General features: G+C 48.6%; 1 protein-coding gene across 1 annotated transcript in view; it reads left to right on the top strand.

Moving 5' to 3' along the window:
- Positions 1-2,663: 2,663 nt before the first annotated feature.
- The window catches only part of agap3 (ArfGAP with GTPase domain, ankyrin repeat and PH domain 3), a 363,100-nt gene continuing 346,056 nt past the window's right edge, over positions 2,664-19,707 (top strand). Inside the window, 1 exon segment of the mRNA XM_055633547.1 lies at positions 2,664-3,272. Within this exon segment, the coding sequence (XP_055489522.1) occupies positions 2,942-3,272 (331 nt within the window). The 5' untranslated portion in view covers positions 2,664-2,941.

The raw sequence follows: 19,707 nt of genomic DNA, 5'->3' as shown, positions 1-19,707 counted from the left end.
CTTAATGACTGACCCATTTACATCCGATACCCGTTTAAATCTTTCCCATCCACCAATACATCCAATTAGTTCAAATGGTAATTGTACCCACATCAAAATCTAAAATGGTAATTGTACCCGGATCAGACAACTTTAAGAAATTCTCTGTGAATACCTTCAATAATACTTGAAGATCAAATCACAAGTGGTTACACATCGTGTTAATACAATGTTAATGGAGACATTTAACAATCGCTTAACAGTGACACCCCTACAGTCTCACGGAAAACGGAGAATGTAATAATTTTTTTTCACCGAATTTCAAAATCTGGATTATAAAACATGGGGGGGGGGGGGATTAACCCCGACCTCTCAAAACATGGTGGGACATGTGTCCCCGTTCCCCTCCCCGGGATTTCCGCCCATGGAAACATTGGATTATGCCTGGGTAGGAGGTGAACCAGGTTTTGGTCAGATCTTCCCAGTGGCAGAAGGGCTATGAAACTGTACGCCTCTTTAACATTGGCATACAGCAGATCCAATGTTCTCAGATCATATCCCTGATGGGACAGTCAACAAACTGAGTGAAAGTGGGTAGGGTAGCATCCAAAATCACGTGGTTGAAATCCTCTGAGATTGCAATGAAAGCACTCGGGTACTAAACTCCAGCTTTGTGTTACTTACAGCCTTGGTATGTATTGTGAATAGTTGGGGTCCCAGCACTGACCCTTTGGCATTAGTCACTGCCTGCCATTGGAAAGACACTCATTCATTCCTCTTCTCTGTTTCAGTTGTTCAGAACACTGGAGGGATGGGGTCAGGGCACTGGGGGTGAGACCAGGAGCAGAGATGGGCTGAATGGGCGTGGATATGTGGGGATGAAGTCTATGAAGAGGGGTGGGTGGGCTTGGGGGATGCGTGCGAGGGGAACACAGCTGGTGGGATATGCTGGACATTGGGTTGAAGGAGATACGGAGGGAGTGGAGGCATGAGATGGGCGGGATCTGGAGCGTTGGATACCAGAGATGAGGGTCACTAGGGAGAGGGGTATGGGCCATGGGCCATGGAGAATGCTGCAGGCAGAGGTTCCCTGGGATGGAGATGTGGGACTCTGGGATGGGGTACAGGATCCTGATATGGGAGAAGGGGTTTATAGAAACATAGAAAATAGGTGCAGTAGGCCATTCGGCCCTTCGAGCCTGCACCACCATTCGGTATGATCATGGCTGATCATCCAACTCAGTATCCCATCCCTGCCTTCTCTTCATACCCCCTGATCCCTTTAGCCACAAGGGCCACATCTAACTCCCTCTTAAATATAGCCAATGAACTGGCCTCAACTACCTTCTGTGGCAGAGAATTCCACAGATTCACCACTCTCTGTGTAAAAAATGATTTTCTCATCTCAGTCCTAAAAGACTTCCCCCTTATCCTTAAACTGTGACCCCTTGTTCTGGACTTCCCCAACATCGGGAACAATCTTCCTGCATCTAGCCTGTCCAACCCCTTAAGAATTTTGTAAGTTTCTATAAGATCCCCCCCTCAATCTTCTAAATTCTAGCGAGTACAAACCGAGTCTATCCAGTCTTTCTTCATATGAAAGTCCTGACATCCCAGGAATCAGTCTGGTGAACCTTCTCTGTACTCCCTCTATGGCAAGAATGTCTTTCCTCAGATTAGGAGACCAAAACTGTACGCAATACTCCAGGTGTGGTCTCACCAAGACCCTGTACAATTGCAGTAGAAACTCCCTGCTCCTATACTCAAATCCTTTTGCTATGTATGCTAACATACCATTCGCTTTCTTCACTGCCTCCTTGCCTGTGGTGTGGCCGTGTGTGGGCATGGGCGAGGGAGGTGGGCCTGGTATAAGGAGGGTGAGTGAGGGAGGGTGAGGGAGGGTGGGTGAGGGAGGGAGGGATGGTGAGGGGAGTGAGGGTGAGTGAGGGAGGGTGGGTGAGTGATGAGTGAGGTGAGGGAGGGTGAGTGAGGGCGGGTGAGGGAGGGAGGAGGGAGGGGTGAGGAGGGAGGGTGAGGTGAGTGAGGGTGAGTGAGGGAGGGTGAGTAGGGAGGGAGGGTGAGGGAGGGCGGGGGTGAGGGGAGGGATGAGGGCGGGTGAGGGAGGTGAGTGAGGGGGAGGGTGAGTGAGGGAGGGCGGGTGAGTGAGGGGGAGTGAGGGAGAGTGAGGGAGGGTGAGGAGGGAGTGAGTGGTGAGGGAGGGTGAGTGAGGAGTGAGGGCGGGTGAGGGAGGGAGGAGGGAGAGTGAGGGCGAGGGGGAGGGTGAGGGAGGGGGGAGTGAGGAGGGTGGGAGGGAGAGGGGGAGGATGGTGAGGGAGGGAGGGTGAGTGACGTGAGTGAGGGAGGGTGAGTGAGGGAGGGTGAGTGAGGTGGGTGAGGAGGAGAGTGAGGGGGGTGAGGGTGAGTGAGTGAGGGAGAGTGAGGCGGAGGGGGGAGGGATGAGTGAGTGAGGTGAGGGAGGGTGAGTGAGGGTGAGTGAGTGAGGGAGAGTGGTGAGGGCGGGCGGGCGGGCGAGGGCTCACGTGCTCGGCGCGGCCGGGGGCAGGGCAGGGGGCGTGGCCTGGCGCCCGGCGCGGTGACGTATACGCGTGACGTGCGTGAGGTGCGGACGCGCGGCGTTGGGCGGAGAGTGCGGGGCGGCGAGGGGGAGGGAGGCGGTCTGGTCTGACCCGAGTTAGCGGAGCCGGCGGACGGACAGGCGGACAGGCGGACGGGCTGCGGACCATCCGGACAACAAAGCCCGGGAGGGAGAGCGGCTGGCGGGCAGGAGGGCAGGGGCAGGGACAGGGCAGGGATGGAGCGGTGCGGCGCCGGCCTCCGGCACCAGGCTCGTTGCGGCATCCGACACTGAGGTAACGGACCGGCCTTTGTGAACGGCGGCGAGGGTCGCGGGCCCGGGCCACGCCTGACCCGACCCGACCCTTCACACCCCGGACCCTAGGCCATGAACTTCCAGTCTCCGCCGGCGCTGCTGGCCGGCTCCCCGGGCTCAGGCTCCGGCTCGGGCTCGGGCTCCGGGGGCTCGGGGCTGGGTCCGCCCGGCGGGGCCCTGGCGCTCAGCTGCGGCTCCGGCTCCGGCTCCATGCCCGTGTTGTCGCACTCGGGCTCGGCGTCCGCCGGCGCCCCGGCGCTCTCCAACTCGGCGGCCATCCGCGCCGAGATCCAGCGCTTCGAGAGCGTCCACCCCAACATCTACGCCATCTACGACCTGATCGAGAGGGTCGAGGACGTGGGGCTACAGAACCAGATCCGAGAGCATGTCATCAGCATCGAAGGTAGGAGCCGACAGTGGAGCCATTGCCCTTCGCACCGGGTACCCACTCCCGAATGTTGCTCCGATATCACCCTCACCACCGGGTACCCACTGTTTTCCTCTCGCCATCGGGTGTCAGTTACGTTTACCCACTCCCGATTGTTGCTCCGATACCCACTCACTGTCGGGTATCAGCACCGAGTGCCCACCCGATTATTGCACCGCTTCCCTTTGCACAACCGGGCATAGGTTACTGACTCTCGATTGTTGTACCTCTCACAATCGGACATCAGCACCGGGTACCAACTCCCGATTGCTGCATCTACATCGGGTATCAACACCGGGTATGCACTCCCGATTGTTGCTCCGTGTCTCTCTCACTATCGGGCAATGGTTGCTAACTCGCGATTATTGCACCATTACCCTCACCAACTGTTATTGACTCCCGACCACTGCGCCATGACCTCCTCGCCTCTGGGCACCAGTATTCGTTGCTTCCTCCCGATTGTTGCTTTGATACCGCCTTAGTATCTGGCAATCAACATTGACTCCCGGGATACTGATTCTCGATGATCAGTCGTGATCATATTGAATGGCGATGCTGGCTCGAAGGGCCGAATGGCCTACTCCTGCACCTATTTTATATGTTTCTATAATATCGATACCCTCTCACACTGGTTCCCGATTATTAAACTATTAACCCTTTCTCTACTTGGAACCAACCAGTTACTAATTCCCGATTATCGTATCGATATCCCCTCGGCATTTCGAACCAGCATCGGTGACTGAGTCCTTCTTATTCCATCTTTACTGGGCACATATATGGGTTGCTGATTCCCGATCCACAGATACCTATCATTGCTCGGCGCTAATGGTGTTTACTGATTACTGGTTACTTTAACGATTTCCCATCACCAGCCGGATTCTGCAGGGGTTACCTATTTCCGATTATTGTACTAATACCCTTCATGGCTGGGACCAGCACCGTTTACTAACTACCTCCCGGTTATTATATTGATATACATCCGAGCATCTACGCCGATTACAGATTGCCCATTGTTGCAAACGTCACATCGCTGTTCCCGCAACATCAACAGCGATTGTATATATTTCGATTAGTTGGAATCGACTTAATTTGACAGATATCTTGATTTATATCATCTTGAATGTTCATACTGGTGTTTTGTTATTGAAGTGGATTGCTATTATTAAGAATATATTTTTTCTGTAAAACTATATTCAATATATTCTCGTAGATACATTATAGAACATTTGCTGAGGTGATTCTAAATGATGAGCCCGATCTGTTGACACCAATGGACTTGGTCTTTAATAATGTATGGGGAGGTTATCTTAAATTATGCCTTTGTGTGTCAAATAAGGTGCTGGTTAGTGCTGAGTACATTTGTGAATTGAATGTGATACTGGGGGAATTTTATTGATACTGCTTTTTTTTAATATAGAGGACTGTTGATGGCAGATTTATTGGTATGAGGATGCACCTTTTTAATATATATCAAATTTAATTAGTTTTATCTATAATTTTGCGTTTGAGATTGAGTTATAATTCAAAGAATAAAGATCAATTTCAAATTATTTTGGTTAGCAGGTGGATTATTTTTTTTTCTGTCGCCAGCCTTTATTATTCTGTGCGAAGATTGAATCTGTTTAAATGTTACATGTCTTTAACATGTGTATTTATATCGAAATGAAGTGGAAATGGGACAGTAACTAAATTTGTAAAGACATTTTGGAAGCACTCTTGCATTTAGCATAAAGACATTTAAGGGGATGAGATATTGTGCTCCAAGATATTAATGGAATATCCCTTTGTGTCTGTTAGATGTTTTGTTTTTCACTTCTAACGCTAAAATTAGAAGATTTGGTGTTAAAGGAATCCAGTTTAATCACCGGATTTTTGCACTGTCTTCAGTATGTTTTCGTCAAATCCTAATAGGAAGCTGTACTAGGCAGGGAGAGGGTATCTCTGGGACATGATATGAGCTTGAACTCATTTAAATCCTGCGATTCTGAGGAACAGCCGTTGGAATGTACAGTGTAGAGTCCTGAAATTGACTGCATCCTTACTTGTTTATGTAACATAAGCACAGCAGGATGTTGAGTACAAATAAAAGTAAGCACTGGTGCTGTGTGACACTGTCGCAGTCTGAGTGAAGACCTCGTCAAGCTGACAGCTCTGCAGCATTAGTGGTTACCCAGCTGTTCAAGCACTGCACTGGGGCAGCAAAAATGTGATTGTATCAAGCTCCAAATCGGGAGAACTCCATCTTGTAATATTCTAACGCAGCATTGTAACAGTTACGTCAGTGCGTGGGTGTCCCAGTAATTTGGAGCATGCAGTAAACACTGGTTTACTTGACCACTGGATAAAACTAATGGACAAAAGAATGAATTCCACTCCGAGTCCTACCACTGGCTGCTTTCTTGTGTGGCTTTGTTTCATTAAAATATTCCAATAATTTGTGTGCGTGAATTGATAAAGGACTGTTCATGGTGTGCATTGGATCGCTATAGTTTGCTAATGGTTCATCGATTGTTTGTCCCTGCTCCTTGACCATTGGATCATTCTGCCTGTTAATTGGTCGTGAAAGCAAGTTTTAAGTTTCTCTGACAGCTGTGTGATGATCATCTTAGTTGGGGGACATTCGTTTAGGGAATGGGGGAGGGGGTGGCTAGGGAATAATTATTCAGGATCACATTTTCTACCCAATTCCTGAGTTGTTTTTTTTGGAAATTAAAATAATGCAGATTCAATCAAATGAAATATAGTGGCGGCATGAAATATAGTAAACGGCGGCAGGCGCGGGCACACCGCGACGCCCTGTGTCTCCCTTTCAAGGGAGATGCTAAAAATGCATTTCGTTGTCTCTGTACTGTACACTGACAATGACAATAAATTGAATCATTTCATTTTTTTTTCATTTCATTAGTGAATAAAAGTGAAAGCACGAGGGATTGACCAAAGGCTTCAAGATGGTAGTAAAGTATTAATCAAGTGCTAAAAAAAGGTGGCAAGACCATTTTACTTGGACAACTAAGATTGTCCATTATAGGAGATGGCACTAAAATCGTTGTCTAACCCACAGCAGAAAATATTCAATATATGAGGATTCAATAATGCTATAAAAAGCTTTAAAATAAATGTATGGAATTTAGTGATATAATTTCTTCGTCGAGGCTCTTCTGCTGCGAAAACATACCTTGCACCTTTAGATAGACACAAAATGCTTGAATAACTGAGTGGGTCAGGCAGCATCTCTGAAGAAAAGGAATAGGTGATGTTTTGGATCTCGACCCGAAACATCACCTATTCCTTTTCTCCAGAGATGGTGCCTGACCTGCAGAGTTTCACCAGCATTATATGTAAACCAGCATCTGCAGTTTCTTCCTTCATACTGTGCATCTTTAGGTTAGCCTCCTGACTAACCTTCCTTCTTCCTTCCAGCCTGTGACCTAAATCACATTATGTCAGTTTACCGATCACCCCTATATTTGCTAAAATACACAGCACCTGGTTAAGCAATGGCTTGGATTTAAGTACTCCTTGTCTCCAAGCCCCTCTGGTTTTGTCCCTTCCTATATCTGTAACCTCTCCAGCCCATTTCCTGACATTCCTGTGCTCATTTGATTCTGAGTTTTGAGCATTGCTCTGTCACTGTCTGAAGTTCTGGAATTAATCATTTGGCAGCAGTTTTATGAAGAGGGAATGCATGGAGTTGCTATCAGTAAAGGCATCTAGTTGTTGGGTAAAGGTTAGGTGCACGTGTAACATAATATTTACGATGGAGCTAAAGTATTGATATCTATTATCAAGTGTATCGAGACACAGTTAAATCAAACCATACAAAAATACAATTAAGCCACACATAAGTACAACAGGTAAGCTGAAAATAAAAATACCAGAGGGCAGTATTACACCATAAAGTGCAAGTGCAAGGGCCATAATGAGGTATGTTGGGAGATCAGGAAAACACCCTAGCTATGAGAGGTCCACTCAGTGTTCTGATAACAGTGGGGAAGAAGCTGTTCCTGAATCTGGTGGTACGTGTTTTCAAGCTTTTGTATCTATTGCCCGATGGGAGAGGGGAGAAGAGGGAATGACCAGGGTGCGAGTGGTCATTGATTATGTTGGCGGCACCCTGAGGTAGTTTGAAGTGTAGATGGAATCAGTGAGGGGGGGGGGGGGGGGTGGGGGGCTGGGGGGCTGATGTGAGCAGTTTTGTGTTTCCACTCAACAACACAGTAAAACTTGGTAAGCATCTTTTTTTTTCATCTTGGGGATATTCATGTAAATAAAATAGTTAGCAATTTTCATTTCATTCATATGGCTGCATTGGCGTAAATTCTGTTCACAGCTGAAGCCCCTTTAGAAGAGCCTCGACCCAAAAAGTATCCATGTCCTCCAAACCTGATGCTTAAAATCTGTGGGGGGTTTTGTACACCAACATCTGCAGTTTGTTGTTTTGCCATAAATGAGTTACAGTTGCAGAATTGAATAGACAACAGGTACAGGAGTAGGCCATTTGGCATTTCGAACCAGCACCGCCATTCAATGTGATCATGGCTGATCATCCCCAATCAGTACCCCGTTCCTGCCTTCTCCCCATATCCCCTGAATCCACTATCTTTAAGAGCCCTATCTAGCTCTGTCTTGAAAGTATCCAGAGAAGTGGCCTCCATCGCCCAGGCAGAGAATTCCACAGACTCACAACTCTCTGTGAGAAAAAGTGTTTCCTCGTCTCCGTTCTAAATGGCTTACTCCTTATCTTAAACTGTGGCCCCTGTTTCAGGACTCCCCCAACATCGGGAACATGTTTCCTGCCTCTAGCGTGTCCAAACCCTTAATAATCTTATATGTTTCAATATGATCCCCTCTCATCCTTCTAAACTCCAGAGTATACAAGCTCAGCCACTCCATTCTCTCAGCATATGACAGTCCCGCCATCCTGGGAATTAACCTTTTAAACCTATGCTACACTCCCGCAATAGTAAGAATGTTCCTCCTCAAATTAGGGGACCAAAACTGCACGCAATACTCCAGGTGTGATCTCACTAGGGCCCTATACATATGCAGAAGAACCTCTTTGCTCCTATACTCTTTGCTCCTATACTCAACTCCTCTTGTTATAAAGGCCAACTTGCCATTCGCTTTCTTCACTGCCTGCTGTATTAATTTTGAGAAAATGTAAGATTTTTTTGCTGTTTCCAGAACAAGATCAATTTATTTTTCAACACTTTACCTCTGGTTAGCAGTACCTGTTTCTAATGTATTGTGGGCAGTATCTGGAGCTGTATGATCAGGATGCTTTTTATTAACTACTCTTCCAGGGGGTTTGTTACCCTCAGAATGTTTCTCAATTAATTTATAAATATGTCGGACATTCAAAGCCAAGTTCTGATGTCCCTGTATGCTCAAAGGTTTAACAGTTAGTTTATTGTCATGTGCACCAATTAAGGTACAGTGAAACTCGAATTATCATACAGCCATACTAAAAAAAGGAACAACTACAAAAAAATTCAGATAAGCATCCACCACAGTAGATTCCCCACATTCCTCACTGTGATGGAAGGCAATAAACTATAGTCTTCTTCCTCTTTATTCTCCTGCAGTCGGGGCAATCAAAGCCCCCGTGTCGGGGCGGTCGAAGCCCCCGTGTCGGGGCGGTCGAAGTCGAAGTTCCTGTGGCGTGGAGCTCCCGAAGTCGGTCACTAACCAGGGACCGCAAGCTCCACGGTGTTAAAGTCCGCAGGCTCTCGCGGTTGGAGCTCCGAGGTCGATCCCTGAAAGGGATCGTGAGCTCCATGATGGTAAGTCTGCAGGCTCCTGTGGTTGGAGCTCCCGAAGTTAGTCTCCAGCAAAGGGACCGCCAGCTCCTCAATGTTAAGCCGCAGTGCGGACGGAGATACCATACGGTAAAAAAATCGCATCTCCGTCGAGGTAAGAGATTAAAAAAAGATTCCCTCCACCCCCCACACAAGACAAGTTAAAGAACACTAAAACATACATTTAACACATACTAAAAAAACAACAAAGAAGGAAGAGACGAGACAGGTTGTTGGAGAGGCAGCCAATTATGGGGCATTATTCAGGAAAAGGGATCTGACTAGTTTTCTTCATTGTTAGCAAACTCCCTCTGTAACCAAATCCATCATCCATCTATTTAGCGATGTGAATGATGTTGGTTTAAATTGATGGGTCCAACGCATTGCTGAAGCATTGCAAAGATTATTTATGTGATAACAGAGGAAGCATCCCATTCACATTTGAATAATGGGAACCAAGTTGGTCATTTGGCAGGTGTTCCTGCCTTTCGGCTTACAACATGATTTGGCGCTGATGCAATGCAGTTTTGGTTGTTTTTAGAAATCTGCATGGAACAGTCATCTGCTATTGGTATGTTTTTATTTAATGTTATTTTTGAGGATTGTGTGTGTATGTTTGTTTGTATGATTCCAGACACAGGCTTTTTTCTGACGAAAAGGTTGGTTCTGGAATAATCCATACTTGTGTATTTATTGTTCAAAAATTCTAGGAGCAGAATAAGGCCATTCGGCCCATCAAGTTTACTCTGCCATTCAATCGTGGCTGATCTATCTTTCCCTCTCAATCCCATCCTCCTGCCTTCTCCCCATAACTTTGTGTTGGAATCGTTCTTCCAGGAAATTAATTGAATATTAATTGAACAATTTTGAGCCAGAGGCTATAACATCATTTAAATGGGAAACAGATAAATGTTTCAAGAAGAATGTTAATGCACAGAGAAAGAGGAAGGGGAGATGTGATTACAGTATGTTCAGTAGACAGCTGCTGGACACGCAGGAAACTGCAGGCACTGGTTTACAAAAAAAAGTGCTGGCGTAACTCAGCAGGTCAGGCAGCATCTCTGGAAACATGGAAAGGTGAAGTTTCGTCTCGGTACCCGAAGAAGACTCCTGATCCGAAACATTACATATCCATGTTCTCCGGAGATGCTGCCTGACTCGCTGAGTTGGAGTGGACAGCTGCGGCTGGGTCAGGATCTATCCTCTCCTGCCATTTCTATGTTTTTACTACCGTGTCAGGATGTGGGTGTCACCAGCAAGGCCGTTTGTTGTTCATCCCACACCATCCTGGTCACACAGTCATCTCTCCCCTGCCATCAGGTAGAAGGTATAGGAGCCTGAAATCTGCAGCATCCAGGTTCAGGAACAGCTACTTCCCCACAGCCATCAGACTATTAAACACAACAAGCACTGGAGGACAGAGGATCTAAGGGGGTAGAGGAACTGAAAGAAATTTTAGTTAGGCGAGAAATAGTATTGGGCAAAGATCTTAGATCAGAGCAAGATGGGCTACTCCTGCGAAATACAATGGGCTGACGTGTAGTACGCTACGGAGGGGATCCTGGGCATTTCCCCCCGCCCATTTTAGTAACCGGCGCCTACCTGACCCGACCCGACTCGCAGTGTAATCAATGTTGCGGGACAACAGTTTGTGTGTGTGATATAGGGTTAGATTCATAATTCTGTTAGTTCATAATTCTGTTAATTCTTGTTAAAGAATAAAATGTTTATAAACACACATACATGAATGGGATATAAATGTATATAATCATATAACACACACAATTATATTTCTTCTGATCTAATGATGAACTTTATTTCAGACTAGACAAGGGACATTAAATAAGAAACATTGTAAACATTCCTGTAACTTCACACACATTAGGCCTTATCCCACCCCTCAACTCTCTCCTCCTCCCCCCCCCCCGGTACTCCCTCGCCTGCCCTCACACTACAATGTCTCCCCCTCCTATGCCCCTCTCTCCCCCGCTGTCCCCACACTCCTTCTCCACGCTTCCCCCGGGCCGCACACTCCCTCTCCCCGCTGCCCCCGGGCCCCACACTCTCCCTCTCCCCGCTTCCCCGGGCCGCACACATCCTCTCCACGCTGCCCCGGGCCCCACACTCCCTCTCCCCGCTTCCCCGGGCCGCACACTCCCTCTCCCCGCTGCCCCGGGCCCCACACTCTCTCTCCCCGCTGCCCCGGGCCCCACACTCCCTCTCCCCGCTGCCCCGGGCCCCACACTCCCTCTCCCCGCTGCCCCGGGCCGCACACTCCCTCTCCCCGCTTCCCCGGGGCCCCACACTCCCTCTCTCCCCGCTTCCCCGGGCCCCGTACTCTCTCTCCCCGGGCCCCTCACTCCCTCTCCCCCGGGCCCCACACTCCCTCTCCCCGCTTCCCCGGGCCCCGCACTCCCTCTCTCCCCGGGCCCCACACTCCCTCTCCCCGCTGCCCCGGGCCCCCACACTCCCTCTCCCACTGCCCCGGGCCCACACTCACTCCCCTCTCCCCACTGCCCCGGCCCCCACACTCCCTCTCCCCGCTTCCCCGGGCCCCACACTCCCTCTCCCCGCTTCCCCGGGCCCCCACACACCCTCTCCCCGGGCCGCACACACTCCCTCTCCCTGCTTCCCCGGGCCGTACACGCCCTCTCCCTGCTTCCCCGGGCCGCACACTCCCTCTCCCCGCTTCCCCGGGCCGCACACACCCTCTCCCCGCTGCCCCGGGCCGCACACTCCCTCTCCCCGCTGCCCCGGGCCCCACACTCCCTCTCCCCGCTGCCCCGGGCCCCACACTCCCTCTCCCCGCTGCCCCGGGCCCCACACTCCCTCTCCCCGCTGCCCCGGGCCCCACACTCCCTCTCCCCGCTGCCCCGGGCCGCACACTCCCTCTCCTCGCTGCCCCGGGCCGCACACTCCCTCTCCCCGCTTCCCCAGGCCGCACACTCCCTCTCCCCGCTGCCCCGGGCCGCACACTCCCTCTCCTCGCTGCGGAAACAAAGATCCGATCTTTGTCCGGAAGCAAGATGGCGGAACAAGATGGCGGGGACTGGTCGCTAAAATTGGTCCTATAATCACCCATGAATCCGCCCATGAGCGTACTACACGTTTGCGTGAGAGTAACCCATCTTGCTCCGCTATAAGATCTTTGGTATTGGGTAGGCTAATGGGACTGAAGGATGATAAATCCCCTGGGCCTGATGGTCTGCATCCCAGGGTCCTCAGGGAGGTGGCTCTAGAAATAGTGGATGCATTGGTGATCATTTTCTATAGATTCTGGATCGGGTCCTGTGGATTGGAAGATAGCTAATGTTATCCCACTTTTCATGAAAGGAGCGAGAGAGAAAACAGCGAATTACAGACCAGTTTGCCTGACTTCGGTGGTGGGAAAGATGCTGTAGTCAATTATTAAAGAGGTAATAATGGGGCATTTGGATAGCAGTAAAAGGATTTGTCTGAAGAAGGGTTTCGGCCCGAAACGTTGCATATTTCCTTCGCTCCATAGATGCTGCTGCACCCGCTGAGTTTCTCCAGCATTCTTGTGTACCAAGGATTTGTCCAAGTCAGCATGGATTTATGAAAGAAAAATCATGCTTGACTAATCTTCTGGAATTTTTTGAGGATGTGACAAGTAAAACGGATGAAGGGGTGCCAGTGGATGTAGTGTATCTAGACTTTCAGAAAGCCTTTGATAAGGTCCCACACGGGAGACTGGTGACTAAAATCACAGCACATGGTATTGGGGGTAGGGTGTTGACATGGATAGAAAATTGGTTGGCAGACAGGAAGCAAAGAGTAGGAGTGAACGGGTCATTTTCAGAATGGCAGGCAGTGGCGAGTGGAGTGCCGCAAGGCTCGGTGTTGGGGCCGCAACTGTTTACCATATATATTAATGATTTGGAAGAGGGAATTAGGAGCAACTCTAGCAAGTTAGCGGATGACACAAAGCTGGGTGGCAGTGTGAACTGTGAAGAGGATGTTAGGAGGTTGCAGGGTGACCAGGACAGGTTGAGTGAGTGGGCAGATGCGTGGCAGATGCAGTATAATATAGATAAATGTGAGGTTATCCACTTTGGCGGCAAAAACAAGGGGGCTATCCAAATTATCTCAATGGGGTTAGGTTAGGTAAGGGGGAGGTACAGCGAGACCTGGTTGTCCTTGTACACCGGTCACTGAATGTTGGCGTGCAGGTGCAGCAGGCAGTGAAGAAAGCTAATGGAATGTTGGCCTTCATAACAAGAGGATTTCAGTATAGGAGTGGAGAGGTTCTGCAGTTGTATAGGACTCTGGTAAGACCACATCTGTAGTATTGTGTACAGTTTTGGTCTCCTAATTTGAGGAAGGACATCCTTGTGATTGAGGCAGTGCAGCGTAGGTTCACGAGATTGATCCCTGGGATGGCGGGACTGTCATATGAGGAAAGATGGAAAAGACTAGGCTTGTATTCACAGGAGTTTAGAAGGATGAAGGAGGATCTTATAGAAACATATAAAATTATAAAAGGACTGGACAGGCTAGATGCAGGAAAAATGTTCCCAATGTTGGGCAAATCCAGAACCAGGGGCCACAGTCTTAGAATAAAGGGGAGGCCATTTAGGACTGAGGTGAGAAAACACTTTTTCACTCAGAGTTGTGAATTTGTGGAAATTCCCTGCCACAGAGGGCAGTGGAGGCCAAATCACTGGATGGATTTAAGAGAGAGTTAGATGGAGTTCCAGGGGCTGGTGGAATCAAGGGGAGAAGGCAGGCACGTGTTATTGATTGGGGACGATCAGCCATGATCACAATGAATGGCGGTGCTGGCTCGAAGGGCCGAATGGCCTCCTCCTGCATCTATTTTCTATGTTTCTAACTTCAAACAAACTCTGATGTATATGTATACACTATGGTATATGGATACACTGATCTAATCTGTATTTATGCCTACAATATTGTATTGTGATGCAGCAAGCAAGAATTTAATTGTCCTATCTGGGATGCATGACAATAAACTCTCTTGACTTGACTTGATAAATCAAGTTTAATTTTACTGCTGTTGTGTAGTTTTATGGTTATGAATTACACCATTATTATAATAATTTAAAATATATTATAGATTTAATAGGTTAAATTATGCAGCTCCTGCCAGATTTGAACTAGTGCAACAGGGTCATTGGGTCCAGACCTCTGGGATACAAGACTAGTAAATTAGCCAAAGAGCTACTATGCCCCTAATGTTTGTAGCATTCCTTGTAATTAAAATAAAGATTCATTTCTTCATCTTTGCTCTGCCTGCATTCTTCCTCAAATCTTCCTTCAGCCTTAATTCAGTCATACAGCATTGAAACAGGTACTTTGGCCCAACTCGCCCAGAGTTTAGTTTATTGTCACATGTACTGAGATACTGGGAAAAGTTTTTGTTGCGTGCTAACCCGTCAGCAGAAGGACAATGTATGATTACAATCGATCCATTTATACATGACGGGAATAATACAATACAATACCGTTTATTTGTCATTTGAACCTCACATGAAGTTCAAACGAAATTTGGTTTCTGCAGTCATACAAGAAAAGAACCAAGACACACACCAACACAATTTACACAAACATCCATCACAGTGAATCTCCTCCTCACTGTGATGGAAGGCAAAGTTTTGTCTCTCCCCTGCTCTCCATTCCTCTCCCGAAGTCAAAGTCAAAGCCCCCGGCGGGCGCTAGCAAGTTCCACGGTCACTTAAAGCCGCGCCGGGCGATGTAAGGCCCTGCTCCCGGTCCCGATGTCGGAGCCCCCGGCGGGCGCTAGCAAGTCCCACGGCCATTTAAAGCCGCGCCGGGCGATGTAAGGCCCAGCTCCAGGTCCAACTCTCAGCCCCGCAATTCGAGCGGGAGAAGTCGCCGTTGCCGGTGCCCCGTAAAGCAGTCTCCCACCGGGGACCCGCGAGCTCCCGGTGTCACCATCCACCAGAGTCGGGTCGCAGCTGCGCGCCACCGCAGCTCTCAACGCTCCGAACTCTCCACGCTCCGAAGCCGGCCAGCCCCACGATGGTAAGTCCGCAGCTCCGCAGGCTCCGTGACTTGAGCTGTCGTTCAGGTTGGAGGCCGCTCCACGGCGCTAGGCCCCAACGGCAACAGAGACCCGACGGGGAAAAGGTCGGGTCCCCGTACAGGGAAGAGATCTAAAAGTTTCCCCACCTCTACCCCCACTGCCCCCCACACATACACAGTAACCAAAAAAAACACCACAAACTATACACTCAACAGGACAATAAAATAAAAAAAAGACAGACGGACTGCAGAGGCCGCTGCGACGTTGGTCGCGCCGCCAACCCACTAACATTTATTGCAAGGTAAAGCCAGCAAAGTCTGATCAGCACTGAGGTCAGCACTGCTCTCTGGTTGTGGTAGGATGATTCAGTTGCCTGACAACAGCTGGGAAGAAACTGTCCCTCAATTTGGAGATGTGCATTTTCTCACTTCTATACCGTTTGATGGGAGAGGGGAGAAGAGATAGTGGCCAGGATGCAACCCGTCTTGATTATGTTGCTGGCCTTGCCGAGGCAGCGAGAGGTATAAATGGAGTCGATAAAATGGAGGTTGGTTTGTTTGATGGTCTCGGCTGCGTCCAAAATTCGCTGCAATTTCGTGTGATCTTGGATGGAGCTGTTACCAAACCAAGCTGTGATGGATTCTGATAAAATGTTTACTATGGTGCATCTGTGGAAGATGGTGAGAGTTGTAGGGGACTTGCCAAACATCCTAAGCCTTCTAAGGAAGTAGAGGCTTTTGTGTGCTTTCCTGGTCGTTGTTTCAATATGGGTGGTATTGGAGAAGTTGTAGGTCATATAGACTCTTAAGAATTTGAAGTTTTTGACCATCTCTACTTCAGCACCATTAACGCAAACTGGGGTATGTGTACCACTTTGCTTCATGAAGTCGATCACTATCTCCTTTATCTTGCTGACATTGTGACATTGAGTGAAAGGTTGTCTCGACACCAGGACACGAGGTAATCTCTTTCCTGTACATGCCGATCACGATGCCCCCTCAATGCTAATCCCATCTGTCCAACAGCAAGATCGGCAATGTCCAAAGTTTGGCTCCTATTCCCCTAAACCTTTCCTATCCAAGTACCTGTCCAAATGTTGTTTGAATGATGAGTAGATAAAGTTGTCTTCGATTCCTATTAAATCTTTCCCCTCTCACCCTCAAACTATGTTCTCTGGTTCTTCATTCCCTTACTCTGGATAAAAGACCGTGCATTCACCCTACCTATTCCCATCATGATTTTATGTAGCAACTAGATCAATGGCAGACCCGTTGGGTCTGCTCCCCCAACGCAGCCGTTCCCTACCCGTAGCCGTTCCCTACCCGCACCCCCCAAAAAGGATTTGATTAAAAACGTGTACGTAAAGGCGACGAAATGTAATGAGGAGCGGATACTTAGAAAGAAAAGCGAAATCTCCACCGAAATGGAAAAGACCTGGGAGATTGAGCGTCTGGATTCGGCGTGGCAGTGAATCAAAGGAAGAAAGTAAAAGGATCCATTCCGATTGGACATCTGCGAGCATCGGCCATTCCGATTGGACATCTGCGAGTATTGGGCACGAATCAAAAGGCAGAAAGGCAGGCAGTCGTCAGGCACAGAGTTTTAAAGATAGATAGAAGATAGATGGATAGATATAGATGTTACAATTTTGAGATTTTAAAAATCAAGTCTGAAATTTATCCCATCAGATAAAGCATAAAAAGAAGTTTAATTTGACACCTAATTCACTTTCATATCTCAAGTATTTAAAAAGTTATGGCCATTTTCATACTCGGAAATTAGCATCTTGTTCCCTATTGATTTTCTATGGACATAACAAAAAAGCTTTGATCCAGGACAGTTAAAAGCCCATAACTTTCTTAAAAATTAAGAGAACTGAATGAAATTTTCAGTTATCATAGATTGAAGCATTCTGAAACAAATATAAAACAATCTTACTTGGATGACCTGAAATTAAAGTATATAATTAGTTAGTTACCCAATTGTAGCTAATTTCAAACTTCAATTACTAGATCTAAACATCTATCTATTTCTTAATAAATGATTAACATTTTTAAATAGCCTAAGTGTCCAAATAATATTCACAAATAATTCACAATAAAACATGATTTTAAAATCTCATTTACATTAATTTATAGGCCAAATGGAAGGAATTTAGTGTTCAATCGCTGTAAATTAAAGTCAATTTAAATCAGCTTTCTAGTGGGATCTGTGAACGCGCTGGTTTAGAACGTTCACATTGCGGTGGATTTGTGCCCTCAAATGCCCAGAAAAATACTGCGGGATATAATGGGCCCAAAATGAGCTACTCGCAACATTAAACTTTGTATAAAGGGATCTTAAGAAGCCCTTTTTAATGTAAAAATAAACAGCCTACATTCTGTTGTCCCCTGTATGAGATCCGACCCGTTGCCGGCGGTCGGGGGTTTAGAGGTTAATTTTTAAACTACTATAACAACTAGATAACGCCCTTAAAAGTAATAATAGCTAAAGTGACGGAATCTTCCAGCGATTTTTCGTTAATAATTAACTGGGCTGAACGTCCTTGATTTGAACAGCCTAGGGAAAATCGCGTTTTAAACCCGCCCCCCTCTAATCGGCGCCAAAATCGTGCACACGGGCTGGGACAGATTTTCAGCGACGCTTCAGGTAGGCTTTGCAACATACCTATTTCATGCACCTCTATAAGATTATGCCTCGGCCTGCTGCCCTCCAAGGAATAAAGTCCTAAACTGTCCAACCTCTCCTTGTTGCTCAGGCCCACTCAGGTTGTTGGTGTTTCTCTAATATGGATTATGACTTCACTTTTTGAAAGATTCTCACTCCATGAAAATCTCAGTCTTCTGCCTATTGTTGAGTCTTGTTGTATTTGGACAATGCACTGCAGCAGACTGAAGTCATCTTTGTTATTAAATTGCAGCATTCTGCCTCCTCACTTTGTTATCATAAGTACATCAGAGATTTTTGGTTCATTATTAGATCTGTCTCTCAAAATGTGTGTCTCAGTCGCAGTCTTTAAAGTACTTCTAAATACTTGAAAAAGCTTTCTCAAATTTCAAGTTCTCAACAGTTTTCTATAATGGCAGCTCCTTGCTATAAAGAGAAACTTACCTTTTATGTAGCTAATTAGCATCATATAGACTTTCAGCCCACTGAACCTGTGCTGGCCATCAAACAGCCAATTGTGCTAATTCTGCACAAATCCCATTTCATTCCCCCCCCATATTTTCATTAACTCCTCCTCGACAGTACTAATTGTCTATTCTCTATGGGCAGTTGATCAGCCAGTTTGCATGTATAAGCACACCAACACCTATACTTCCTGAAGAAGGGTTTCGACCCGAAATGTCACCCATTCCTTCTCCAGAGATGCTGCCTGTCCTGCTGAGTTACTCCAGCTTTTTGAGTCTATCTTCATCTTTACTTCCTTAGATGGCTTCCAAACTTCCTCTTCTCCCCTATCCCATCAGGCAAAAAATATAGAAGTGTGAAAACACACACCTCCAGATTCGGGAACAGTTTCTTCCTTGCTGTTATCAGACAACTGAACCATCCTAACAACAACAACTACTAGCAAGCAATCCTAAACGACCTGATTCGAGACCCTCTTTGATCGGGCTTACTGGGTTTATCTTGCACTAAACGTTATTCATGATATTCCCTTTATCATGTATCTGTACACGATTGTAATCATGTACTGTCTTGACGCTACCCAGCATGCCGCTGCGGCAGACGACTCCCAGCAGGCCTAGGTCAGAGCCTGCGGTTGACGGACGCTGCGGGTCAGAGGGGCAGATGGGGAGCCCGCGGTGAAGCCGAGCACGGATCCTCGCAATTCGAATTCGAGCCCGCAGCCAACGGAGCCTGGATCGGCGCCACGGCGGCGATAGTGGAGGGGTTGGTGCTGCAGTCGATGATGACGCCGGACAAGGACGGACCATGTGGGAGTAAGGACGCCAGGTGAGCCCCGGAGCTGGAGAATGCCACCCGGCCCTCGGCCCTCACCCGACCCCCGGCCCTCACCCAACCCTCGGTCCTCACCCGACCCCTGGAGCCCAACCGTCCCGCGGAGCTGGAGAACGCCACCCGACCCGCGGAGCTGGAGAACGCCACCCGACCCGTGGAGCTGGAGACCGCCACCCGACCCGTGGAGCTGGAGAACACCACCCGACCCGTGGAGCTGGAGACCGCCACCCGACCCGCTGGGAGCTGGAGAGACGGCCACCCGACCCGTGGAGCTGGAGACCGCCACCCGACCCGTGGAGCTGGAGACCGCCACCCGACCCGTGGAGCTGGAGACCACCACCCGACCCGTGGAGCTGGAGCTGGCCGTCGAAGCGGGGACGCGCCCGCGGGAGCGGAGCCGCCAAGACCTGTGGGGAGCCTGCCACCCGGTGGCGCGGAGGACCCGCCACCCGACCCGTGGAGCTGGACCCGACCCGTGGAGCGAACGCCACCCGACCCGTGGAGCTGGAGACCGCCACCCGACCCGTGGAGCTGGAGACCGCCACCCGACCCGTGGAGCTGGAGACCGCCACCCGACCCGTGGAGCTGGAGACCGCCACCCGACCCGTGGAGCTGGAGAACG

This window comes from Leucoraja erinacea, chromosome 4, assembly GCF_028641065.1.
Source record: "Leucoraja erinacea ecotype New England chromosome 4, Leri_hhj_1, whole genome shotgun sequence".
NCBI lineage: Eukaryota > Metazoa > Chordata > Chondrichthyes > Rajiformes > Rajidae > Leucoraja > Leucoraja erinaceus.
The sequence above is the reverse complement of the archived record's forward strand: the minus strand, read 5'-3'. Positions and strand labels throughout refer to the sequence as shown.